This window comes from Sorex fumeus, unplaced genomic scaffold, assembly GCF_029834395.1.
Source record: "Sorex fumeus unplaced genomic scaffold, SorFum_2.1 ptg000002l, whole genome shotgun sequence".
NCBI classification, from domain to species: domain Eukaryota; kingdom Metazoa; phylum Chordata; class Mammalia; order Eulipotyphla; family Soricidae; genus Sorex; species Sorex fumeus.
In genome coordinates, this window is record NW_026606059.1 from 28,028,324 (window position 1) to 28,055,501 (window position 27,178).

The 27,178-nt window shown below is 38.6% G+C and overlaps 1 protein-coding gene across 1 annotated transcript in view; it reads left to right on the top strand.

Annotated features, from left to right (window-relative positions):
• Positions 1 to 27,178, top strand: part of EYA1 (EYA transcriptional coactivator and phosphatase 1) — a 165,133-nt gene that overhangs the window by 33,301 nt on the left and 104,654 nt on the right. Inside the window, exons 5-9 of the mRNA XM_056136617.1 lie at positions 6,661 to 6,733; positions 7,049 to 7,194; positions 11,452 to 11,589; positions 24,066 to 24,148; positions 24,592 to 24,778. Of these exons, the coding sequence (XP_055992592.1) occupies positions 6,661 to 6,733; positions 7,049 to 7,194; positions 11,452 to 11,589; positions 24,066 to 24,148; positions 24,592 to 24,778 (627 nt within the window). The remainder of the gene's footprint in view (positions 1 to 6,660; positions 6,734 to 7,048; positions 7,195 to 11,451; positions 11,590 to 24,065; positions 24,149 to 24,591; positions 24,779 to 27,178) is intronic.

Below are 27,178 nucleotides of genomic sequence, written 5' to 3' on the forward strand. Positions count from 1 at the left end.
GAAAGTGAGATAGTGATCACCCTCGGCTTGAAAAGGACATGCTAATACAGAGCAGGCTGAAGGTGACGAAGTGGTGGGCATAGAGATTGGAGTTTAGAGATCTTGTTTTCTTTGATTGATTTTTCTGTGTTGGACACAGAGGAAAGGATCAGTTGGCCTGGAAAATTGGATCAAACAAAGGTAGCACCGTCTCATGGAAATATCTTTTTGTTTGTTTTTGTTTGGGAGCTATACCCCTGGTGCTCAGGACTTACTCCTATACTCAAGTGGACCATATACAGTGCTGGGATGGATTTGTACGGGTCAGCCTTGTCCAAGGCTAGAGCCTTAACCCCAATACTGCCTCACTGCCTGTAACAAAGGTGTTTTTTTTTCTTTTTGGGTCACACCCGACGATGCACAGGGGTTACTCTTGGCTCTGCACCCAGGAATTACTCCTGGCGGTGCTCTGGGGACCATATGGGATGCTAGGAATCGAACCCAGGTTGGCTGCTTGCAAGGCAAATGCCCTACCTGTTGTGCTATCACTCCAGCCCTGAAGGTGTCTTTTATAATCTCTTTCTCCTCCCTTTTCCTTCATATTGGGGAGGCTGTTAATAAGACTTAGGGTTTATAAAAGAAAGATGAGGCCAAAGTGATCTTTACCTTTCTGATCACTCTTCCATCTTTGGTTATGATGATTTAAATCACCGAATCACTGTATCACTGTCTCCTTACTCGTCTTTCCCAATGCTGCTGTATTGGAAGCTCTTTCAGCATCAGAGGAATGAAACCCATTATTGTTACTGTTTTTGGCATATAGAATATGCCACGGGGAGCTTGCCAGGCTCTGTGATGATTTAAAATAATCATCCTAAATATTCTTGGAGATTTGAAAAAAATGACAAGGAATAAGTAGAAACAATTATTTTAAGTTTGGTAGTAGTTCTCTTTTGCTTCATGCTTTCCTTCCAAAAAAACAACATTGTAAAAATTAAAGGTGGAGACCAGAGCTACAATACAACTGGTAGGCTGCTTGCCTTGCATGTGACTGACCTGAGTTCAAACCCCATATGCCCCAAGTCTTCCAAAAAGTGATCTTTTAGTTTAGATCCATGACTAAGCCCAAGCATAGCATGATGTGACCCCAAAGCAAAATAAGCACTGTAGCACTGTCATCCCATTGTTCATCAATTTGCTTGAGTGGGCACCAGTAACATCTCCATCCATCCCTGTCACGTGCTAGTGTAGCCCAATGTCATTTGCTTGCTCCAAAAACATGAAGTGAGACTTGTTGTTACTGTTTTTGGCATATCGAATATGCTCCGGGGAGCTTGATAGGCTCTGCTGTGCGAGCAGGATACTCTTGGTAGCTTGCCAGGTTCTCTGATAGGGACAGAGGAATTGAACCTGGGTCAGCTGTGTGCAAGGCAAACACCCTACCTGTTGTACTATCACTCCAGCTCAGTTTAGTCAGAAAAACTAGAGAAGAGAGTAAAGGAAAGAGAAGAAAGGAGGATGAGTGGCCTGCTTGTCATTCACTGATAGTCACATTGTGGATGATTGGGACATAGTGATAGGTGGGAGGAAGTGAGTTGTCAGATTTAGGAACTATTTTGAAGGGAGAGCTCACTGATCTTTAGGTAAAAAGGTTAGAGGAAAAGAAGGACTCAGAACTTCCTCGATCTGATTGTCAGGCAGAGTGATGTTGATGTTAGTGAGAGGGACCCTCAGGGGAGGGATAATTGAGGCCTTGCTCATGTTAAGATTTCTTAACTGGACCCGTCCAGTGGATTCTGAATGATGAATATTATTTAGCTTGAGTTTTTTTTTTTTGCTCTTTGTGTCACACCCAGTGATGCTCAGAAGTTACCCCTGTCTCTGCACCCAGGAATCACTCCTGGTGGTGCTTGGGGAACCATATGGGGTGTCGGGGATCAAATCCAGGTCGGCCGCATTGCCCTACCCGCTGTGCTACCGCTCCAGCCCTCTAACTTGAGTTTTTCTCTCCCATTGAATAACAAAATTTGGGTATCTTCTGTAACTTCTATGTTACACGTAGAAGAAAGAGTAGAATACTGTGGGATTAATGTACTAAAATAGATATGGGGGAATTGGTTATCCATATAATCCCAACAGTCTGGAATATGTAATTTGTAGTTTACTAATGATAAAATAATCATTTAATTTTTCTTGATAAATAAGTGGAAGCAATTTTTTTGGCTTCAGGTAATACTGTTACAATAATACTAAAATGAATCTGAGGACTGAGGTTGTTGTTTTCAAAGCTGTAAATGATTTAGGCCAGTAAAGGAAATAGAATTTGAGGTAGAAAATGAAAGCTTACTGATTGTAGGTCACAGAGAATCCGCAGGGTTTTGGATTTAGAGAAAGCCTTAAAGATAATACATATCCTCTGGCATTAGGTAATCAGTATTTTCAGGTGTGCAATATTTGTAGTTAAATAGCATCAAGATACTTGGCAGCAGCGAGATTCTTACATCTTTTATAAAGAACATTATTCACTTCGATTTTTATTGGCAAAGAACTGAATCAGGTTTATTTTGTACATTTAAATAGTTAAATTATTCTAACCATCCTTCAAGTCATTATAGTTGTGTGGTGTGTGTGTGTGTGTTTAATATCCTTTGCTTAAATCTCACATGCTCATTGGACTCATTTTGTTTACTTACCTCATGACAAACCACAGCAAGTGTCAAGGAGACAAAAGAGACGAAGAGGTCCTTGACCCTGAAATCTCATAGCCACAGGAGAAATGAACATCTCTCTATCCATTATTCACACTCGCAGTAATGCAGGGGGAGAGTGCTTTGCTGTCAAAGGGTTCAGCTCTCCAGTAAAGTGGAGAAAGAAGCATTATCTTAAAGAAAAAGTTTAAGTCTCAGTGGAGGAGCAATAAGTGTTTGTCAGGCGAGGCTGAGGGGTCTGGTATTGAAGACCAATAAACAGCTTAGTGTGGACGGGCCTTCCTCAAGAGAGGAGGTTAAATAATAGTAAACTTGGGAGGGTGGAAGCTTAAGTCTCAGAGTATGCTGCCAAGGAATTTGGAATTCATGTCATTAGTAAATCCTAGGGCTACTGTAAGCATGCCAACTAGCTGGAGGATGGATGGGAAACATTTCCATTTAAGAGAGGTTCCTGTGGTAGCAGTGGAGAGAGTCGAAGGTGGCTGGCGACTTTTCCTGAGTGGAACACAGGGACAGCTGCCAGGACGCTCTTGCCAGAGTGCAGGTGAGGGCGAGCAATTCTAAACAAGGACAGTAGGCAAGGAATGTAACATAGGATTATAGGAAGGGGATTTGAAAGATACAGAATTGCGGGGGAGGTATTGGGAATGAGATGGTTATGAGGTTTCTGGTGTCTGTGGAGATAATATGTTTTGATGTGAAGTGTCAGGAGGTTGTGGGCTCACATTCCAGTTTGGATAGGTTACCTTTATTTATTTGCTTGGAGATGCTCATTGATGTTCTTCACTACCTGTTGCATGAATGTTCCTGTTTGGCAAACTAAGTTTTATGTCTGGGATGCTATAACCCTAAATTTATATGTTAAAATTATTGAGAATTCCAGGCCCTCCAAACAACTTACTAAATCCTACCAAATAGGAACAGTTTGCTTTTAAGTAGCAGGACAATCCTGTACTTTCTTTGGGGACAAGGAATTCTGCTTTTAGTCATTTTTTCTGTACACATAGTGATTGTCCAAGTAAAGTTAAAAATACAGAAGGATGAGAAATTTTAGGGACAAAGATAGTAGGAAACTTGGAATCTGATGTGAATGTTTATTACATAAAATATTATTGTATTTTGTACTCTATTATTGATGATCTCTTTCATCTTCATAAGAGTCTATGAAGTGTAAGTAGTATTTTTGCCATCATACCAGAACTTAGAAGGGTTGATTTAGTGACTGAGACCACATGGAAGAGTTGGAAGTTGAATCTCAGATGAAATTAAATTAGGATTCCAGAAATTATGCTTAATTTCCGTACTCTGTTGTGCCCCCAAACATCTTCCTATATAATACATATTACTATGCATCTGATCTAAATCAGACTTTCCACAGTTTACTCTGGAAAGACCTAGTCTCTTATGGCATCCTACTTGTTTGGAAATAATTGCTGGACTGACCCTACTTTTAAAATGTTAAGTTTATGATGATTTCCTGGGTCGTGAGACAGGGTTTGGAACACAGGGATAGAGCTAGGGAGTAATAAAAGGAATTCCTGTGGCTATTTTCTGGTGGCATGAGTTTCCTATTGCTCTCCTTGTGCTTTTAAAATGCTTATTTAAAACTGTGGTTGGTCAGGAAGGTTGTTACTCTTCTCTCAGCTCTGCAGGATAGATCTCCTCTGTCCTTGACCTCTTTTCAGTCTTAGAATCAGGGAGCAGAAAATGGTGTCATTACCATTGACCTGAATGAGTGGTAGTCCTTGTGGTCTGAGTGTACTCTCGCTAGTATTGAACTAATTTTCTTTCGGTTATTTATTTGTATGTTGGTGTCCCCGCATGTGACGGCAGAACTTGTCTTAGCATCTTTGCATGTGCAGTATCTAGCTCAGTTTGTTGGAACGGAGTCTGCTTCAACATATGCCAAAAGACAGGGGGATGTCAGCTCTGTGGACCTGCCATCTCTTTAGCACACATTCTGTCTCATCTCTGCCATCCTCACACACAGATGGTTGTAGGCTGGCAGCTTGTAAGCGTAGCATGAGTTTAAATATATTGTCACTAGGTCCGGCCTGTTTTCTTTCCATGGAAAGGTGTTAGTGATTTTGAGCTTCTTGCCCCAGTTTACCACTTTTCTTCCAAACACAGGCTGGAAAATTGCAATTGTGCACATAAACATACTAAGGCGACGTTATGAAAAACATATACAAATTCTTGTGCATGAAATCTTATGAGGACTTGAAATACGGAACTTCTGAAGACAGTAATTAGTAATGGAAGAAGAAAACATGTCTTTAAATTAATTGCACCAAAGTTTTTTTAACCAGTCATCTGTTCTTGGGCACTCAGGTTTTTTCCAGATTCTGGCTATTGTAAAGAGTGCTGCAATGAACAAACAATTGCAGATGTCACTTTGACTATACCTTTTTGCCTCTCTGGGATATATTCCCAGGAGTGCTATAGCTGGGTCAAATGGCAGATCAAATTCTAATTTTTTGAGAGTCGTCCATACTGTTTTCCAAAAGGGTTGGACCAGCCGGCATTCCCACCAGCAGTGAAGGAGGGTCCCTTTCTCGCCACATCCGCGCCAGCACCGGTTGCTTTTGTTCTTGTGGATGTGGGCCAGTCTCTGTGGTGTGAAATGATATCTCATTGTGGTTTTGATCTGCATCTCTCTGATGATTAGTGATGTAGAGCATTTTCTCATGTGCCTTTTTGCCATTCGAATTTCTTCTTTGCGAAAGTTTCTGTTCATTTCCTCACCCCATTTTTTGATGGGGTTGGGTGATTTCTTCTTGTGGAGTTTAACCAGTACCTTGTATATCCTTGATATCAACCCCTTGTCGGATGTGTACTTGGTGAATATCCTTTCCCATTCTGTAGGCTGTCTTTGTATTTTGGTCACTGTTTCTTTGGAGGTGCAGAAGCTTCTTAGTTTAAGATAGTCCCATTTGTCTATCTCTGTTTTCACTTGCTCAGCCAGTGGCGTGACATCTTTGAAGATACCATTAGCTTCAATATCATGGAGAGTTTTGCCGACTTTGTCTTCAATAAACATTATGGATTCTGGTCTGATGTTGAGGTCATAAATCCATTTTGATCTTACTTTTGTGCATGGTGTTAGGCAGAGATCTGAGCCCACTTTTTTGCATGTAGCCGTCCAATTTTGCCAGCACAGTTTGTTGAAGAGGCTTTCCCTGCTCCATTTCACTTTTCTTGCCCCCTTATCAAAAATTAGATGATTATATGTTTGGGAGGAAATGTCAGTATATTCAACTCTGTTCCATTGGTCTGCAGCTCTGCTTTTGTTCCAGTACCATGCTGTTTTAATTATTACTGCCTTGTAGTAGAGTTTGAGGTTAGGGAGGTTGATTCCTCCCATTTTCTTTTTCCCAAGAATTGCTTTAGCTATTCGCGGGGGCTTATTGTTCCATATAAATTTCAGGAGTGTTTGCTCCATTTCTTTGAAGAATGTCATGGGTATCCTTATAGGGATTGCATTGAATTTGTATAGTGCTTTGGGAAGTATTGCCATTTTGATGATGTTGATTCTCCCCATCCATGAACAGGGGATATTTTTCCATTTCCTCATGTCCTCTTTCATTTCCATTGTGCACAAATTGGCAGGATAATGTTGGGGTTCTCCCACCTCGTCTTCCTCCTTCCCTTCTCACTGTGCCTTTCCAAATAGGATCCAGGACACTGCGGGATCTACAAGTCCTTGGCTTTTGCCATTGTAAAACCCTCTACTGCATGACGACAAAGATTTGTGTGACTGAGTTGCCTTATGGTTCATTTAAAGTAGAAGAATGTTCCTTTAGGTTGCACTATGTGACTTACCCTTGTATTGAGGTAGATTGCTAAGAAATGGCATTCTGTAGACACCAAAGGTCAAATAGACACATTTTGCATGGTCAGCCCATTGTTCAAACTCGGTCAGTTTGCTTTGAATTTTGCTTTTGATTATTGTGTATTTTTTTTCTCTTTCCAGCAATCGGGAGCAGTAGTAGCTTCAGCCCTCGACCGGCACACCAGTTTTCCCCACCGCAAATTTATCCTTCCAAGTAAGATATATTTTCTCTTAATCAATAGCTTTTCTAAGTAGCATTTTACCTCACTTCAAGTCATGTCTTGTGCCCACATGTTGTAATTTAACTAAAAGTGTGTTTTTTATAGCGATTTAAATGTATTTACAAATTTAGTTTGAGCATCATCTACTAGAGTCCTAGAAGTATTTGGTACTTGGTAGAATCTACTTGAACGTTATGCATTAAGAGACGATCTTAACTTGGACTTTGTGATATGGTTGTGAATCGGTTACCTTGCATGTTTCCATCTAATGCATGGGCTTTCTATTTTCTGTCATTTCTGACAAATAGCAGACCATACCCACATATTCTCCCTACCCCTTCCTCACAAACTATGGCTGCATATGGGCAAACACAGTTTACCACAGGAATGCAACAAGCTACAGCGTATGCCACGTACCCACAGCCAGGACAGCCGTATGGAATTTCCTCTTATGGTGAGTCATCCCTTTCTGAGTAATGACTTTGTCTAGTGGGCAGCCCCATATGTGTGAGTGTTTCCTAGGTGTGGCCCTTTAAGACCACCTATTCTGGGCTACTTTTTTGAAAGTGCTACTTCTGTCTGTATCAATTCTTAACACGATTTGCTGCTAATGTAGATGATGAGACCCGGGTTATTTATCTTGAAGGCAAATAGATAGCCTGGTATCTCTGCACCCTTACTCTCTCCCCAACCCCCGCATTAATTTCTCAACTCTTTATTTGCCATTTGAGCACTTGGCTCTGGCATCCTAAGTATTTTGGTGCATATTTGTGATAAAACTTCTGTGAATAAAGTCTTTTGGGGTAAAGATTCATTTCCTATTTATCAGATGCCGACCTGTGATTAGGGGAGTTCAGACAGAACTCAACAAACCCTCGCTCTAATACCTACCGAGGGCGGCAGTGTTATCAAATTTCAGCATTATCAACCATTAGGAAAAGTGATCTATATATCATGGGGTGAGCTATGCTGTAAAGAGGCAAATCAGGAAACATTGAAAGCTCACATCCCATTTGTTCTTCCCCACCTGGAGATTATCTTTATCTTGGTGTAATCGAACTCAATTGTTAATAGACTCAGTACCTGCAAATTAAAAATAAATCCAGGAAAACCCCAACGCTTAGTATTTTAAAACCTTGAAATTTCAAAATTCTCTTTCTTCACTTGAATTGCAGCTTTTTAAAAAAAAATACATTGCTATTTGTTAGAATAGAAAAAATACCACTTATTAAGAAAAAATAATACATCAATTTGCTCGAGCGGGCCCAGTAACGTCTCCATTGGAGACTTTGTTGCTACTGTGTCTGGCATATCGAATACTCTCGGTAGCTTGCGGGGCTCTCCGAGAGGGGCGGAGGAATCAAACTCGGGTCGGCCATGTTGGCTGCGTGCAAGGCAAACGCCCTACCCGCTGTGCTATCACTCCAATTAGAAAAAAAAGCATGTGGCGGTTTGGGAGTTAGGGAGAATAAATGTGATTCTTGCACAGAATTATATTTTTATAATAAATACTCTCACCGGGCATCCCCTGAAAAAATTATTTTGTAAGTTTCTTTCATATAGTATGTTGAAAATGATATTCTATGAGCATTTCATTAATAAGATTGCATGTCACTTTACTACTTTTCATTCTTTCTAGAGCCCAAATCATATTGACTTGATAAATGTCTTGCAAAATACAAAGAAATTAAAATATAAATGATATTTTCACCCCTTAGAGTTTTATTACAAAGGTATCAGAACTGAATGCTTATAGTCTAGGTGTTTTCAAGTCAGACTTTATAAACAACCCTAAAATGGATTTCTAGAATTACCTTTTATAGGTCCATAACTTTTACTCAGAGTATTAGCTATGTCTAAAATGTATCTGTAATTTACTTTTAAACAACGTGTTTACTAAAAGAAGAAAGAATCAGTGAATTAAATGGCATAGCTTAAGTTCATAATGTAAGTGAAGTCAGTTAATTGTAAACTGATCTTTTAAAGAATAAGTGGATTTTTCCACATAAACAGTACTAAAATATTGTAGGCCAGCATTCTACCACCTGTCTGCAGGTGTAAAATGAGTTGAAGGCTACCAGTCCACCACTCCTGGCCCGTGGACAAGATACAGGAGAAGTGGTAGCCACAGGTGTGAAAATGTTAAACAGGGCAAGGCACCTTCTCCCCCCCCCACACACACACAACTGTTCTCTCCTTTCACTTTCCCATTCAGCCATGGTAGACCCTCTTCCAGTTACTGGGCTCTGGGTAGGAATTATTCCAGTTCTAATCTATTACTACATATCCCTGTTGTCTGAAATAGTTATTTCAAAAGGCTGAGACTCATGAGTGTTTGAAAATAGAATCAGAATAAGAGGGAGGTTTTAGCGTGCTCAGTAGGGGTCAGTAAGGTAGAACAAGGATGACTTGCTGTCAGAGGCTTTGGTCCTCTAATGTTCCATGCTTAGAGATCTTCTGGGTATGGCTCTAGGTCCTCAGCATTCCTTTTCTTTGGGGGCCTTGAAGACAAGACAATATACACACAATACTACTGAGCTGGCATTCTATTTTTCTTGGGCCAGTAGATTGAAAAAAAATATGTAGACTTCTCCCCAAATCTTATCCATGAAAACAGAGTCCATTCTTTAGGATTTGTTTTATTTTGTGTTTTGCTTTTGGGCCACACCTAGCTGTGGTTAGGACTTATTCCTGCTTCAGTGCTCAGAGGCCATTTCTGGCACTTTGTGGGAGATAGACTGTCTAAAATCTCAGGGATTGGGGCCGGAGCCATAGCAGAGCAGGTAGGGCATTTGCCTTGCACCCAGCTGATCAAACCTGGGTTTGATCCCCAGCATCCCATATGGTCCCCTGAGCACTGCCAGGAGTAATTCTTGAGTGCAAAGTCAGGAGTAACCCCTGAGCATTGCTGGGTGTGACCAAAAAAGGAAAAACAAAGTCTTAGAAGATTTTCTGCATTGAGCTGTGCCCAATAAATTATAACTCATACTCTATAAGAGAAGATAAGCAAATATTTTCTTAGTTGATGGATCGGAGGGAAAGAACTTGTCTGTTCTGCTTGGAATCTACAAGTGAGTTTGCCAGGTTGAGGAAGAAGTCAGAGGTCATTCTGCTTGTGTTCTCTGTTTCTTCATAGTTTACATTATCCTAATCACAAAGTTTTGTGTCCTAAACTGCCAGGGTCCAAACAGAAGTGGTCCAGGTGTAGACTGGAAGCAGATTCTAGAGCCTGAGAGAGTAGCGGGGAGTCATTATCAATGAGAGTGAGAAAGTCATACATATGCATTCATTGCTTGACTTGTTTGACACGTGTCTGTATTATTCATTGCTTTGATTGGTTTGCGAGTATATGGGGAAAACACATTTTAAAAAACATTAAGGCTTAACTTCTGAGGTTGTTATGGAGTTATTTAGAGATACTGGAGGAATTAGAGAGGGTTATCCCAGCCAAGAGTCAGATTTTTCTACTGCCTGAGGAAAGTTACCTAACTTCATTCTACCAATGAAACTCCCCTAAAATGGAAATAAACAGTGAGACTACTGTGTATTCTAGATCCCTAAGATATCATTTATCTTAAGTGCAAAGTCAAATTATTCAAAAATGTGAATTCCCTTGGCAGAAATTTCCTTCCCGGCTTTCTGTGGGAATTTAGGGCAGTTGTTAACATTCATGGCTGTCTTTAATTATGATCCTGGGCTGAGCCCTTTGCAATACTTCCAAATCCAGGTCCTGAAATAAGGGTGTCAGCCCAATGCTTTGGACAGTATTTTTGACCACAGATACATTATTATTTATTGATATGATAAAAAAGCAAGTATTCTTTACATTATGCTTCAAACAATAATAGTTGAATTAATAATTGAAAACACAACGGACAAAAGAAGTATTGGTCAGCTTTGCCTGTTTACAAATCACTATGGTATTCTACAAGATTAAGAACTTAAATATTGTGTCTGTTGTGGTTACTTTCTGGTATAATATAAATATTTGTGACAAGTTCCCCAATCCCCCAACCTTGTGTTGCTTGCCCAATATTGTGCCTCTTTGACTTCAAAGCTTGTTTTCTGCTGAAATCAGCTGAGTTGCACACACACAAAAATGAACTATTAGGAGGAAAACGTGGAAAAAGAATGCTGTGCAGCTAGAGGGTCTAAATAATCGCTTAAAAAACCTTGCTGCCAATCACTATAGCAACTCTCAGAATAATACCAGGTTTAATTATGACTTTTCATCTTATAAAAGAGATAAACTTGAACTAAGCAAAGCACTGAAACATAGATATGGTATCACTGGAGTTAAATTTGATAGAAAATGGAATTCATAGAACAAAGAAGCAGACATTCAGGTTCATAAAAATCCTGGGTTTATTTAAAAATTAAAATTATTGAGCAGAGAGATCATTTAGTGGGTAAGGCACTTAGCATGCATGCTGCACACCCAGGTTCAATCGCAGCCCCTCCAGATGGTCCCTCAAACCCAGCCAGGAGAGAACCCTGAGTGGAGAGTTAGGAGTAAGCCCTCCACACAGCCAGGTGGGGCCCCCAAACAGAACAAATTCAAGGTATCTGTAGGGTTTTAACTCTAATTCTGTACAGTTACTAAGATAATATTGGGCAGGTATTTATGACTGAACAGTTACTGAGAATATTATTAAATATTTGCCAGCTTTTGAAAATGAACAGATAGATAAGCTGTCACTAACTGATTTAGGTGCATTGTGGGCAGGCATCAAGACTGAAGGTGGATTGTCACAGTCTCAGTCACCTGGACAGACGGGATTTCTCAGCTATGGCACAAGCTTTGGCACGCCTCAACCTGGACAGGCACCGTACAGCTACCAGATGCAAGGTCTGTATGTACACAAATCATGCTTCTTTTTTTAATCCTGTGGACTGACATTTTCCTTCTAAAGAAGAATTTCACGTTCTGTGTAAATGGTGAAGAGCTTTGCAAAGGGGAGTGGCTTAGAGCAAGGTTGCTTCATTCTCATGTATACATTCAAGCCTTCAATGGGCATATTTATATAACATCTAAATATCATTTATGTAATAATAGACTAGATAATTCCTAATGTTCTTTTCAAAAAGTTGGAAAATTTGTGAAGTTCACATTTCCTACATTCTTAAGGTCAATGAGAGAAGAGATTGTAGTGTGGTATTTGCTGAAAAATAAAATGGAAAACTTTGGCACTAGCATAGGCATCCAACATTTCTAAAAGTGCTTTTTCCTCCATTTTCATCATCACAACTTTAGAACTAGAATATGCTGTTTGTATTGACTAAATGAGCACGGACTGCTGCTCTGATTCCCAGAGCCTGGAACTGGATTCTGGTTTAGAAACTAGAAATAAGTCAAAGGGAATGGCAGCTGAAAGTTGACATTATTGCTGTTTTCAGGAACACATAAGCATATTATTATCATGCAAACATGCCTGTAAAATGTGTGAAAATGGTGCTTGCAAAATGAAAGCAATCTAACATATGTTTCTTACCACGGATCAGTTTAAAAATAAATAAGGACTAAAACCAGGAGTTCTTAATGCTTGTGACCAAAGTTTAATGTCTTCCCCAGATTCAGCTCTCATTAAATAGACCCATATAATTTTGTTCTTGAGGAACTACAAGATCCTCATGTCCTTGTCTAGTGATGTAAGAAAGTTTTCACCAATGCCCAGTCTCTTTGAGGACATTTTAAAGGTCAAGAGTCAGACTTATTTTTGCTTTTACAGGGTTGGTTGGGGCCACACCTGAAGATGTCAGGGCTATTCCAAGCTCTGTGCTCAGGGTTCATTCCCAGCAGTGCTCTGGAACCTTGTAGTGCCAGGGATGGAGCAGGGGTACACAAGGCAGAGGGAGACTACTTGCTCTATTATCTCTCCTACCCCAAGATTCTAACTTTATAGGAAGTAAAGGGATGGATAGGCGAAGGAACTGCAACATGAAATGACTTATATAGGATGTATTGATATCATTTATTCAGCTAGTTTTAGAGATGTCACTTAAATTTTTTTATTTCTTGTCTTGGGGCCACGGTTGGCAATGCTCAGGGATCACTTATAAAGATTTTCATCTGGAAGGCTGGAGTGATAGTACAGTAGGTAGAGTACTTACTTTGCATGCCGCCAACCAGCGTTCAATCCCAAGTGTCTCATTAGGAAGGGAATGAGAGAGGGAATGAGGGAGAGAAGGAAAAGAAAGGAAAGAGAGGTCAGTGGCAGAATGAAAGACATGTCAAGCATAAGGACTCTCATTCTCTGAATTCAGGGAAACAAATTTGGAATTTAGAGTGCTAAATGTTTCGGTTGGTTTACTGTTGTACTGAGTTCATACTAGTAAATGGAAGCACTTGAAGGCGAAATTGAGGTACAGAATGCCTCTCTGACTGTTTTATTGCCCTGAGAACAACAAGGAGGTAGCTGAACAGTCCTGTCTTGGTGCACCGAGGTGACAGAATTTGCTGGGATAGGAGGAACTGCACAGAGTCACATGTACATACCCTGAGTGCATAGGAAACTCCCCATTGTTTATTTTCAGTTAGGCTTGTTGCTCTTGCTTAGGGAAGACAATAGTGCAAATCTGAATTTCCTTTTTGGATGTAATATCATTTGTTCTGGTGGGAAGACTGAGGTCCAGACTAGCTGTGGAAGCCTAAATTAGGGCAGAGGTTTGTTTCAGGATTCAATCTAAGTTCTGTACTTCACTTATCTGGGGTTCAGTGTGAAGTAGGGTCTTAAATTAATCCAACGGGGAAATAACCCTCACTTCCTACAGACCTGCCTATCTGTTGCTTTTCAACTATATTTTGAGTATTTCCACTTATTATTTATTTGGTAGCTCAAAGCTGCTTAGCAAAATGCAGTTTTTCATTATCTATATAAGAGGTATATCTAAGAGGGAAATATCAAACCCCGAAACATTGGGTTTTCAGAAAATAATTGTTATAAGGCATTTGAAATTTGTACATTTTTTGTGTGTGACATGGTGTGACATATCTGAGATTGAATACTAGCTAATACAATTTTCACTGATCAAAATTTCTCTTGAAATTCCCTTTGCTAATTTACCCATTTTTTTAAATTTTAGTTGTAGATTTTTTTTCTTTTTGGAATTTTAGGGCAATTTTTGCTTTTTGATTTTCTTAAATTGTATTTACTATATTTTCTTAAATTGTATTTTCTTAAATATTAAAAAGTAATGTTCTTTTTCAGTCATTTTAACATATTGTGTTATTTCAAGAGAGAAGGCTTGAAAATGATGTGGACCCTTTTTGATATCTAGTTATAGGATTATTTCATCAATGATCAGTGCCAGTTTTGTTATCTATTAGCCCTTTTTTTGGTTACAATATTTAGATATAGGGCAAAAAAGATAAAAATACATGCTTTGCCATCTTTATAAAACAAGTTAAAAATCTCTTTGGAATATACAATCTATCATTGGCCTAGAAAGGAAACCTTTGTAATTTAAAATCTTTCTTGCAAGAAAAGGGAGAAAATTTGGTTTTAAGTAGCCCATCTGGCCTTCAGAGACATTTCCCTGGGGAGCAGGCTAACTGCTGCCACATAGATCCCTCCCGATGATGGACATAGCCTATGGCAAAGAGGCCAGCGAAGGAAAGCAAATGGACTTCTGTGAAAATACACGTGGGACAAATAGCATCCTGCTTGCTGAGTAAGTGCTAGAAAATGCTCCCAAACACAGGCAGTACAGACAGGCCCCAGCAGGTTCCAGCATTCTTAGTTGGCTGGGATTCTGGTTTTTAATGTGAGTCCTTGTTCTCTGTGAAGTAGACCTTTGACCTCCATGATACCCTTTTTATTTTTCTTTTACGTTTTTTGAAGTGATAGCGAGGCAGTGTTCTCCAGGTTAAATCGCACACTCAAGTTGGGTTTACGACTTTCAATCAAGTGACACATCAGCAGATTGGGTTCTTCTTAACTATGCAAATGCGCAGAGATGGAGTCATCCAGGCTCCCGGAGACTTGGGGAAGTTTTTGAATGGCAGTTGCTCAGCATTTATAGAACTGTGTGGCCCACACGGGATCTTCTAGCGAGACTGTTTCTTATTTGTTACGGTGGGAGAGACCACCGCCCTTTCTCCAGAGGAAACCCTGGCAGCAACTTGAGGAAAACAGAATCTTTGGGGTACCTGTGCTGTCCCTGGATGATTTTTATCAGACATGCCTTTTAAATTGTATTTTAGACTAAAAAGAATTACAGCCTTTTAGAAATGAGATTGTTTCGTTCCAAATAGCATATTAAATTTCTCAGTTGTTCATTTCTTTACCTTTTGTGTGTCTGTGATGTTTATTGTAACCAGAAATTAATACATCTTCAAAATATGGCATTCCCTTTACTGTAGCGCAATCAGAACAGCTCAGAGGTAGATTTGGCTTGGTGGATTATAAAGCAGTGCCCTCGAAATGAGGACTAACGACCATTCCCTGACCGGATTCCTTAGACTCGGAAATTACCATTCATTTTACCTCTTAGAAAATGACATTTGCGTCAGTTGCCTCATGAACTGATTTTGGAAATAACCTGAAACATTATGCTAATATTTGAGGTAAAACAGTAGGCACTTGAAAAGCCTGATTCTGTCTACTCAAACAATTTACTATTTTGTTAGGGTGTCCATGTGGTACATAGATATGACATCCTTTTGCTATTTCTGAACCCAGTGGTATTCATGTCTAAAATAAGTGAGATTTATGAGCTACTTAGAATCTTTGATGCTTAATCAACATAAAATTTTATTTGATTTAAAACTTACTGGATTTTAATTTTAGAGCTTCGGAAATGTTTTAAATCTTTCCAGAGATGCTTTTAAGTTCTGCATTTAATTTTCCTCAAATAATTTAAATCAGAAACAGTGATTTGAATCTGTTTTTCAAGATCAGCCTTTTACACCATCCAGCTTTTATTTTAAAATTAAAGTGTGTGTCTTGGATAAAATGTAAGAAACACGCTCAATTATTATTCCTTTTCTTTCCCCACTCTTTGCGCTCTTCTCTTTTTTGTTGCTGAACAAATAAGGAAGTTAATAGACTTTTTTAATTTGCTTTTATTTACTGTCAGTCTTCAAGTTGTCCTTCTGACTGTGTCACACATATACATCACAACAAAGGCAAGTTCTAGAATGGTGTCCTCCTCAATAATGGTTGGTTCTTAATACCTTTTGTCTAATACCATTTTTCTCTCACTTGTCACACTAGACTAAAATTAAAATTCTCCAACCCTGGTTTGTTTTTCACTTGAGCCACATGAAACCCTTCACTGGTATGAAGCAGCCAAGGACTCTCCATTAGTGTATGTGATAGACAGGATAATTAGAACACATGAATTTGAGGAACTAATTAATGGTCAAGATGAAAACAAGACTAATGAATATTTGTATAGTGGTGTTCTAGTGAATAGCTAAATTACAAACTTTGTCAGATGGAATTCCAAGAAGGAAAAAATCAGGGCAGAAGATTGTCAAGGAAAGCTTATTGGACAAATAGAATTTGACCCAGGTCTCAGGTTTGGGAAATGAGAACTGAGTGAGGAAAGCGTTCAGTGAGAGGATCAAGAATAAGGAAAATGAGTTTCAGGAAAGCAGTGACATATCTTGAATTTAAGTCATGAACTATGGGTAGGGATATCTGGCAAATAGATTAGTGAATATCTTAAACTTTCCTCAATACCTCATTCCTTTATTCTATGCCTCAAATCCCAACCTCAGTCTCAAGAGATAACATAAGAGGAAAGGCACTGATCAGTCTGACATGAGACTGATCCCTGACATTAAAGAGGGTCATCTGAGCACTGCCAGAAGTGAATGCCTGAATGCCACTGGGTGAACAAGCACAACTGGATGTGACCCAAACCCCTCTACCTCTTAGAAGGTTACAATATTCATATTTAGTCCCAGTAAACATATATATATACTTTCACTTCTTCCTCACTCCCTCTAATCTTAAAAAGGAGATTCAGCAAACTCTTGGGATCTTCATTTAAAGAATGTCTTGTTTTGCATGAGCTGTTACTCTTTTTTCTCTCATTTTTTTTTTGGATCCACACCTGGTGGTGCTCAAGGCTTACTCCTGGCTCTGTACTCAGGGACCATTCCTGGCCAAGCTGAGGGTGGGATGGGGAGACCATTTGTGTTGCCAGGATTAAACCTGGGTTGGCAGCATGCAAGGCAAGTGCCTTATCTGCTGTACTATCTCTTTAACCCAGGTGAGTTATTACTCTCTCTAAAATACAGAAGAAATATTTGGAGTGAAGGAGTTCTCAGGACTTACTCCTTGCTATGTGCTCAGGGGTCACTCCTGGCAGACTTGAAGTGCCATGTGGAGTGCCGGGATCAAATCCAGGTTTTGCCATGTGCAAGGGAAATGCCTTCCCTGCTGTATTATTGCTCTGGCCCCAGAAGAAATTTTCTCACTTTAGTTTCCATCCTACCACACTTCCCTATAACACTTTAGTTTCTGATTGTATTAGTCTAGTTCATCCTCAGGGACCCCATGACAGAAATACATTTCTTACCCTTTTCTACAAAAGTATAATATTCTCCTGCTTAACCAGGTGTTTTCATTTTATCCACTGGGAAGCTCCATGTCAGAACTTGTGTTATGTAGGTCATGCAAGTTAATATTGCTTTGTGTGTTTTCATGAGCTTATGCTCGAGTATTTAAACTTTCCTCAAGGGGCAGATTCATCACACCTTTTGTTTGGGTTCACAGAACGCTTTGGAACCTCACTTCTTAAACTAGGGAATGCAACCTCATAGGATATCATGTTACTTTTAAACAAAAATTGGATTTATAATGTTTCTTTGCTCTTCAAGCCCATGTTCTCCCTTGAACACTGATTTCTTTTTTATATACTTATTTTTTTATTTTATTTTTTTATATTTTTTCCCTTCTCTTTATTTTATTTTATTTATTTATTTTTTTTGTTTCTTTCTTTTTTTTTTTTACAGTTGTAGATTTACAATTTTTTGTGCTTGGGTTTGATTATACAATGATCAGATACCCATCCCTCCACCAGTGCCCATTTTCCACCACCATGGATAATATCCCCCCACCCCATTCCCCCATCCCCCCCGTCTCTGTGGCAGGGCAATACCCTGTGTTCTCTCTCTCCTTTTGGGTGTTGTGGTCTGCAAAAGAGGCATTGAGTGGCAAACATGTTCAGTCCACAGTCTACTTTTGACATGCATCTCCCCTCCTGGGAGGATCCTCCAAACACCCTTTATTTGGTGCTCCCTTCTCTATCTGAACTGCCCTTTCCTCTAGGATACCCGGCTGGCCTCTAAGTTATGGAGTAATCCTCCTGGTGCTGATCTCAGCTATTCTTGGGTATTAATCTCATACTTTGTTACTTTATATCCCCCAGATGAATGCAATCTTTCTATGTCTATCCCTCTCTTTCTGACTCATTTCGCTTAGCATGATACTTTCCATATTGTACCACTTGTATGTAAATTTCATGACTTCAACTGATTTCTTTTTAAAAATTTTTTTTATTTTAATGAATCACCTTGAAATACAGTTACAGTCTTACAGATTTTCATAATTGTGTTCCAGTCAAACAAGTTCAAGTACCTATCCCTCCACCACTGCCCATTCTACACCATCAATGTTCCCACTATTCCTCTCCCCACTCTCACCTCTTCCCACCCCCTGCCTCTGTGGTAGTCACAATCCCTCTTACTCTCTCTGTTCTTTCGGGTGTTATGGTTTGCAATACAGGTATCAAGCAGTCATCATGTTTGGTCCATAGTCTACTTTCAGCATGCATCTACTATTCCAAGTGATCCTTCCAACCATCATTTACTTAATGCTCCTTTCTCCATCTCAGCTACCTTTTCCTCCAGCACATGAGATCAGCTTCCAAACCATGGGACAGTCCTCCTGACCCTTATTTCTACTGTCCTTAGGTGTTAGTCTCCTATTATGGTACTTTATAGTCCACAAATGAGTGCAGTGATTCTATGTCTGTGCCTCTCTCCTGACTCATTTCACTTAGCATGATACTCTCCATGTTGATCCACTAATATGCAAATTTCATGATTTCATCTTTTCTAACAGCTGCATAGTATTTCATTGTATAGATATACCAAAGTTTCTTGAACCAGTCATCTGTTCTCTGGCACTAAGGTTTTTTCCAGATTTTGGCTATTGTAAATAGTGCTGCCATAAACATAGAAGTGCAGATGTCATTTTGACTGTACTTTTGTTTGCATCTCTGGGATATATTCCCAGAAGTGTTATTGCTGGGTCAAATGGAAGCTTGAATTCTAATTTTTGGAGAAATGTCCATATTGTTTTCCAAAAAGGCTGAACCAGTTGGCATTCTCACCAGCAGTGAAGGAGAGTCCCCTTCTCCCCACATCCATGCCAACACCATTTGTTTTTGTTTTTTGGGATGTTGAACACCTATTTTTAGCTTGTTTCTGGGTTCCTTTGCTTATTTCTACTCTGGAAAGCCTATGTTCTCTTTTAACACATATTTCTGCTCTTTTTCTCCTCTCACATCTCTCTAAGCAAGTTTTGTTTAATAAAAATCAATTTTGCTTCACATTTTTATTCACAAATAGAATAAATTTCTTTATGGGTATGGAGAAATAGTCTAAGAACTAAGACACTTTCCTGGCATGCAGCAAAGCCAGTTTGAACCCCAGCACCATGTTTTGTTCTTTGAGCATTGCTCGGGGTCACTCCTGAGCACTACACCAGAAACGGTCTCTGAGCACCAGTGGGTATGGCCTCCCCCCAAAAAATAAAATAGATTTATTTATGATCTTTTATCAGTATTTAATTTGTATACTTACTTTATGCTCCTGGATGCACAGGGTTATATACAAATGTCTCTGAAAAAAAAAGGGGTCACGAATAAAAATTCTCAGGAGTCTGGCTCTAGAGTAGTTACTTCTGCAGAGGCCAGCACAGGTGTTGATGGGACCTACTTGAGACTGAGGTTGGGATTTGAGGCATAGAATAAAGGAATGAGGTATTGAGGAAAGTTTAAGATATTGGTTTTTATCTTTCATATCATATAAAATGCAGAAAGGAAAGAATATTATGAAAGGAAAGAATATCCCTGTGTTGTTTTCTGGAAATCACTGTCTCCCTGTCAGAAAAGTGGGGCCCCAGTCTCCCAGTCATAACTGTTTAAATAGATGAAACTTCCTTTTGAATGAATGACTCAGAAGGTATTCCTCACCTCCACCCCTTTCAGACTTTAACTGAATTCCAAATTAACCAAGAATAATATTGGATATAATTGGAGCTGTGCTGAAACCCATCCCTAGCAGATTCCTTCATTGAGGAATAATGAGTTTTAAATGGAATTGGTTCTCCTTTGTGGAATTTTTGTGATATAATGTTATGTAAAATGTAAAATCAGTTTGTCATAGAATATGCCCACTCTGTTTTCATTGGCAGGTGACTTTTCACATAGTCATTGTGTCTTGGTGTGGGGGGAGGGTATTCAGAATACTAAAACATATTTAGTTTTGTTACCTAAAGTTATATGTGACAAATCAGCAGAAACCCTTGGTGAACTGATCCTAATAGAAGGAGGATTTGCTTTTCCTAGTCATGACACATGCTTTGTTCTCGTGACATCATCCTTATGCAAGTATGTTAAAGGGAAGGATTTGTGCGACCCTCCTGCCAGTCCTTCACTAGATAGATAGTGTAGGAGTCCCGCCTTCTTATAGGATTGTAGGTAGGACTAAGGAGATGCATGTGGAAGCTTTCTTGGGAATGGTGTCATTGCTCTTTTGTCTTTACATGTCAGTGTTTGAGACTTCCATTGACTTTGCCTAGTGGTATTGACACCTGTTCTCAAGTGTGATTGTTTTCTGAGAGTCTTGTATCAATTCAAGAAGCAGAACTACTGGGAAGAATCTCTGAGACACCTCTATCCTATAAATACTTGAGGAATGTGATTGCTTTCTTGATAGAAAAAGAAGTTTCTACTCGTGACATAACTTTGAAGCACTTGCTTAGTACCCACTGAAGTGGTACTTAAACATGGTGAAGCACTCACTTGAGGTGAAGCACTCACTTGAGGTGTTTGCCAGACTGGAATTTCAGGTCACCCCTGCCTCCCCACCATCCTGAATTCCAACTCCACTTCCACCTTAACTGCAGTTATTCCTTTGTCACAGACCACCAGGTGCAGGCGACCAAACCTGGCATGCACTCCAGTCCTCAAGCTGTCTCCTCAGGCCTGTGCTGCCTGTTTGGAGTATGAAGGTGGAGAGGAATCAGAAAATGGGGAGAAAACCCATAAAGGAGATTTGCTAGTGACAAGACAATGCCGGTGGCTGAGCTTAGTTTGTGGTTCTCTTTGCGTAAGTCCAGAGTGAGTGTATGTCGTCAACCCTGCAAATCTGAGTTTGGTAGTAAAAAAAAAAAAATTAAAATTACTAGACCCTAAATCTCCAAAATATACTCCTTTCTCCAAAGTAAGTTAGATCTTTTGGAAGTTTCCTTAAGTCTCCTAGGCCACTGGAGTGCCATTAAACGCCCGCTTCTGCATATGAAATGGAACAGAATCTCAGCCTGAAGTCAGCCAGCAAATGACTATAACTTATGTTGAATTGTAGCACATATACAGTCTTAGAACTAGAATGAAGTCTGCAAAGTCGCTTGGGTACATCTGCAGTACTGATCTGTGACTTACTTGGTCATACCCCAGTGGCCTGTATGTGCCAATATAGCTTCCGTGGTCTTTTCTCCTTTGTTCCAGGGAATAGCTTAGAGAATGAAAACCTCCATTTTTGGAACACATACTCTCCACTTTATTCATTTTCTTGGCAGATATAGATTATTTAAATCAGTATTTATTGTTCCAAAATGCATAGTAGAAATGGATACAGCAAGTCATATCCAAAAAAAAAAGTACACTGTGGATGAATATAGCAAGTCATAACCAGAAGCAAATTTTCCTATCAAATATATGTAGTAACTAAATTTGAAGAATATTAATATTTATATACTTATGTATATACTTAGATTTATAAAATAAATCTAAGTTTTACTTTATAAGAAATTTTAGAGTGTTCATTATGTGACTGTATAGGAACTAAATTTGGAAGTAGCTTGCAAAGTATTTTCCCCTGAAGGCTGGGGAGAGAGTTCAGTGGACTGACACTTTCTTTGCATGCCTCTGACCCGGGTTTGATCCCTCCCATATGGCCCCTTAATCCCCACCAGGAGTGATCTCTGAGCACTACTGGGTGCGGCCCCAAAGAAAATATTTCCCCTCTTAATAAAAATAGGTTCTTGGAAAGTTAATAGGGAAAGAATTTTAGATATGCAAAGATACTGAGTCAGATTTATCTGATTTTAGTCAAAAGGGATAAAAGGTACATAAGTGCAGTAGAGAAGTTAGAAATATTTACCGAAATCATTGTTTCCAACATTTGTGATACTAAATATTATTGGTTTTATGAAGCATTGGTTTTATGAAGCATAACCTCATTTGGTCAACTTAACTCAATGAAGATTTTGCAGATAGGGAAATTAGGGCATATTAGGGTATGTAGGTGATTTGTCCAAAGTCCAAATAGTGCATATGTGATGGAATGGAAACTGTGTCTTCTGATTCTTAAATCAGTTCTTAGATGATCAATAGCATTTACATAGTTGTCATTAATTAACATACCTAAAGGTATTTGAATAACTTATCTCGGCTAAAACTTTCTCACAAACTCTCAACACACTTATCGCCTATACTATGCATCTGCCATAAAATTCTAATTTTTTTTGTTCGTTTGGTGGCTATATTCAGTGTTGTGCTCAGGAGTTACTCTTGGCTCTGTGCTTAGGAGTGAGCCCAGTTGATGTGAGGTTTCCATATGTGGTGCCAGGGATTTGAACCAGGGTCAGAAGCATGCAAGGCAAGCACTTATTTCTTTGTTCCAAAATTTTAGTTGAAAAATTTTTTCTGTTCATAGAAGCAACATAGTTACTGTGAAGAAAAATTCACAATTCATATTGTTTTTGTGAATATTATCTGATCACTGTTTTACCTCTCATAGACAACATTCCTGAGATTCACAAGCTTTTAAAATATTTTTGTATAAAGCCATATTATTCAAAGAGCTAACCACCTGGCAAGTAGAAATTCTGGATTAAATTGGAGGGAAAATTTGTCAGTCATTGGCCAAACAGACCAAAGAAAAGTTGCATCTACTTAGTTTTCTGTTTGGTAGCATATGACAACCATGTATATGCATTTGCCATTCTCTTGTCTTTTTAAGACTGTCTGAAAACCATGATCATCAAAAATTGTATATTGTTGCTTTGCATAGTTTAATAGTAGCATTGTCAAGTATTCACTGAGTTGCTTTTGTGTTTTTATCCTGCACAATGTATTTATATTCTGAATATATATAGACATTAACAATCAAATTGTACTTAGCACTTGAAACATATAAAATATTGTTACCATGTTTTTCTTTGCTTTATCAATTCTTCAAGTGTCTTTCTTGCTTTGTGAAGTATGACAGTTCATTCTGTGGATCTTATAATGACATGTACAAGTTCGAAAGCATTTTTAGTTCTTGAAAGTCACAATATACCATTTTGAAATAGCAAAAAATTTTAAGATCATCTCTTCTAAACCTGTCTTTTACATTAATCATATTAAATATAAAGGTATGAAAAATTATGGGTTGTTTTTTGTTTTATACAGACACACACGTGTAGATTGGTAGAGGGTTATACCTGGCAATGCTCAGGGCTTACTCAGCTTTGTGTTCAAGAATTATTCCTGGCTTTGCTCAGGAGAACATAAAGGATGCCAGAGATCTAACTCAGGTTGGCCGCTTACAAGGCAAACTCCCTACCCGCTATACTATCTCTCTGGCTCTGAATGTTTAAAAATGATCTCAGTGTCTAATATTTCAGCACTAACATAAAATTTTCTCCATAGCCTATATGTTACTCATATCCTTTGTAATATTTTGAAACTAAAACTGACAGCCATCTTTAAAAAAAGTCATATCAGGGGAATAGAATGATTATAGATAAGCCAAATGCACTAGCAGTGGACATATAGGGCTGGAGCGATAGCACAGCGGGTAGGGCATTCGCCTTACAAGCGGCCAACATGGCCAACCCGAGTTCGATTCCTCCGCCCCTCTCGGAGAGCCCGGCAAGCTACCGAGAGTATTCGATATGCCAGACACAGTAACAACAAAGTCTCCAATGGAGACGTTACTGGGCCCGCTCGAGCAAATAATTGTTCTACCTCACAATTTTCTGTAGCCACATTATTTTACATAGTTTAGTCAACATAACTCTTTTCATTTTGTTTTAGGTAGCAGTTTTACAACTTCATCAGGATTATATACGGGAAATAATTCACTCACAAATTCCTCTGGATTTAACAGTTCACAACAGGTAATTTTAAAAGCCAATTTAACTTCTAAAAAATTTTAAAATGCAACAGATTTCCTCATATAAATTAATATCTTTGTTACATTGTACAATTATGCCTAGGCCATATATATGTAAAACCTAAATATATATATATGAATTCTTCATAACTTCTTCAAAAACACTCTTTAGGTATGGTGAGGAAATTTATATTCACTTAGATAATGCTGAATTTTTCAGTTTCCAGTTGGCTTTATTTTCCCTAGTTACATATCATGGAATATGGAAAGGATGTCAGATGTTACATAAACATGTGTTTTCAAACTTAAACACTTCAATCAGTGTGCACTCTTTTATAAATGAAAAAAGACACAGAACACAAGGACATTAAGGTACGCTTTGAAGTATACGTAAATTTGAAGTAGCAGTAGTCTGAAGCGTTGTTCTTGTGTGGTTTGATTCCATAGGACTATCCGTCTTATCCCAGCTTTGGCCAGGGGCAGTATGCACAGTATTATAACAGCTCTCCGTACCCAGCCCATTATATGACAAGCAGCAACACCAGCCCCACGACGCCTTCCACCAACGCCACCTACCAGCTTCAGGAACCACCGTCTGGCATCACCAGCCAAGCAGTTACAGATCCTGCCGCAGGTAATTATGTGCATTTTATTCGTCTTGCAGCTATATTTCTGGTGGTTTTAAATGTATTTGTTCCGCAGTTGTATATTCTTACCATGCTGGCACAGTTTCGCACAAATTTGGGGAAGGCTTCAGTCAAACCAAGCAGCCTGATTATGCATTAGCCTTATTTTGATTTGTTAAGAATTTTAATATAAAGTGTAAATTTCAAAAGCTCATGAAACAGATTTCATCCAGTTATAAATGTTCTCAGCTTTCAAACTATAGATTTTTACAGTGATCATAAATATTTGATTCTATCAGTATTACCATGATGTGTTACATATTAAATGTGAAAACAAATGACATCATTTTGAATTTCATGTTTGTCATAAAATTTTTAATATTTTCCCAAAATTCAAATTATCGCAAAGAGTTAATCTTGTAAAAGGTTAGTTTGGTGGCCACCTTTTCCCACTATATGAGAATTTAATAATAGATGTGAGTATGAGCTTTTTTGTCCTTCTGCACACTCTTTCTGGGCTTTGTCAAATCCTTGAAGATCTCCATCTCTGGAAATTTTTCTCCTAAGTTATCAATAACTTTCCCCCTTCATTACTTCTTTCTGGAACTCTTGGTATTGTATGCCAAATTTCCCGAGTCAGTCATTACCTACATTTTTCATTTTCTCTCATACTCTGAGTTCCTTGTCTCAATTTTTGTGAACATACTCTGTAATTTTTTTCCCCTGGTTTATAAGATGAGCTATTATCCACAGACTCCATGACATTATTTCACTTGCCATCTATTCTTTATATAAATTTATATTTTTTAATTATTAGCTAATGTTTTCTCTAAAATTGACTAAAGTCTTTTAATGTTCTACTTTTCTCTTAAGGTATGCAAACTCTATTTTATTCTACAATAGGAAGTTACATCTTTCCTAAACTTGTATTTCAAATAGTTATAAGTAAGATTTCTGGTGCACATATCACCACTGGAATATTTTATCTTTGGTCATGATATCCAGTAATCTTTATTTTTATAAAACTAATTTAATAAGACCTTCACTCAATTCCAGTATATAAATACAGCATTCATAAAGCCCAGGAAACATTCCTTTGTTCTGTCAAGTTAACTTTCATAACACATGCATAATAAATTCATTATAGAAGACACGAAATTTATTATAGCTCAATTGTAGTATTTTCTGTCTTCTTTCATAAACTTCATACAGAAATCATGATGAATGATGGTGGCTTGTCCCCACTTCACAGAGATTTTGTGTTTTCACATGAACTATCTCAGACGTGCATGCCTTTTGAGAATTAAAACAGAACTTTTAAATGAAGTTAGATATGTCAATAAAACTAGAAAATTTTTAACAATTTGCAAAATAATAAGAAGGGAAAGAAGACAGCCGAAAATTTTTGCTTAGTAATTTGGTGGTAAAAAATACAGTGGGGGGGGGGGGGGGGGAAGGTTGGGGAAGACTTAATCAGTTTGTTTTATTTTGTTTTGTTTTGTTTTTGCTTTTTGGGTCACACCCAGCGATGCACAGGGGTTACTCCTGGCTCATGCACTCAGAAATTATTCCTGGCAGTGCTTGAGGGACCATATGGTTTGCTGGGAATTAAACCCGGGTTGGCCACATGCAAGGCAAATGCCCTACCCGCTGTGCTATGGCTCCAGTCCCCTTAATCAGTTTTCTTAAATTAAGGTTTATCTGAAGTTTTTAAAAATATGCTTTTGGAACATCATAGAATTTTATGTCTAAAATTATATTTTTGCATATAAAGGTAAAGGTAAAGGCCCTCCCGTTGATCGTCGATTTGCTCGAGCGGGCCCAGTAACGTCTCCATTGGAGACTTTGTTGTTACTGTGTCTGGCATATCGAATACTCTCGGTAGCTTGCCGGGCTCTCCGAGAGGGGCGGAGGAATCGAACTCGGGTCGGCCATGTTGGCCGCTTGTAAGGCGAACGCCCTACCCGCTGTGCTATTGCTGCATATAATATTTATAAAAGAAATTTTATACATTTTTCTATCTATATAAAGGGCATAAAAATATATCTTTTATATATCTCTAAAAGGAAAGAATGGGACTGTAGTGATAGTATAGGACAGCAAATTGCCCTGAATCCAGCTAGCCCAGTTTCCATTCCTGGTACCTCATATGATCCCCTGAGGCCTTCCAGCAGTGATTGCTTATTGTAGAGCCAGGATTAAACCCTAAGCATTGCTGGTTGTGGACCAAAAATAAAAATAAATAAAAAAATTAAATTGAAAGAGAGTGGATGACTAAGAACAAAAATAACATTGTTCAATGCTAATTTTCAAAATGACTTTATTCTAGGCTGAATGATCTATTTTAAGTTTTGACTAATGCTTAATTGTTTAAATACTTATTTCTTTCTTAGTATTTATGGCAACAT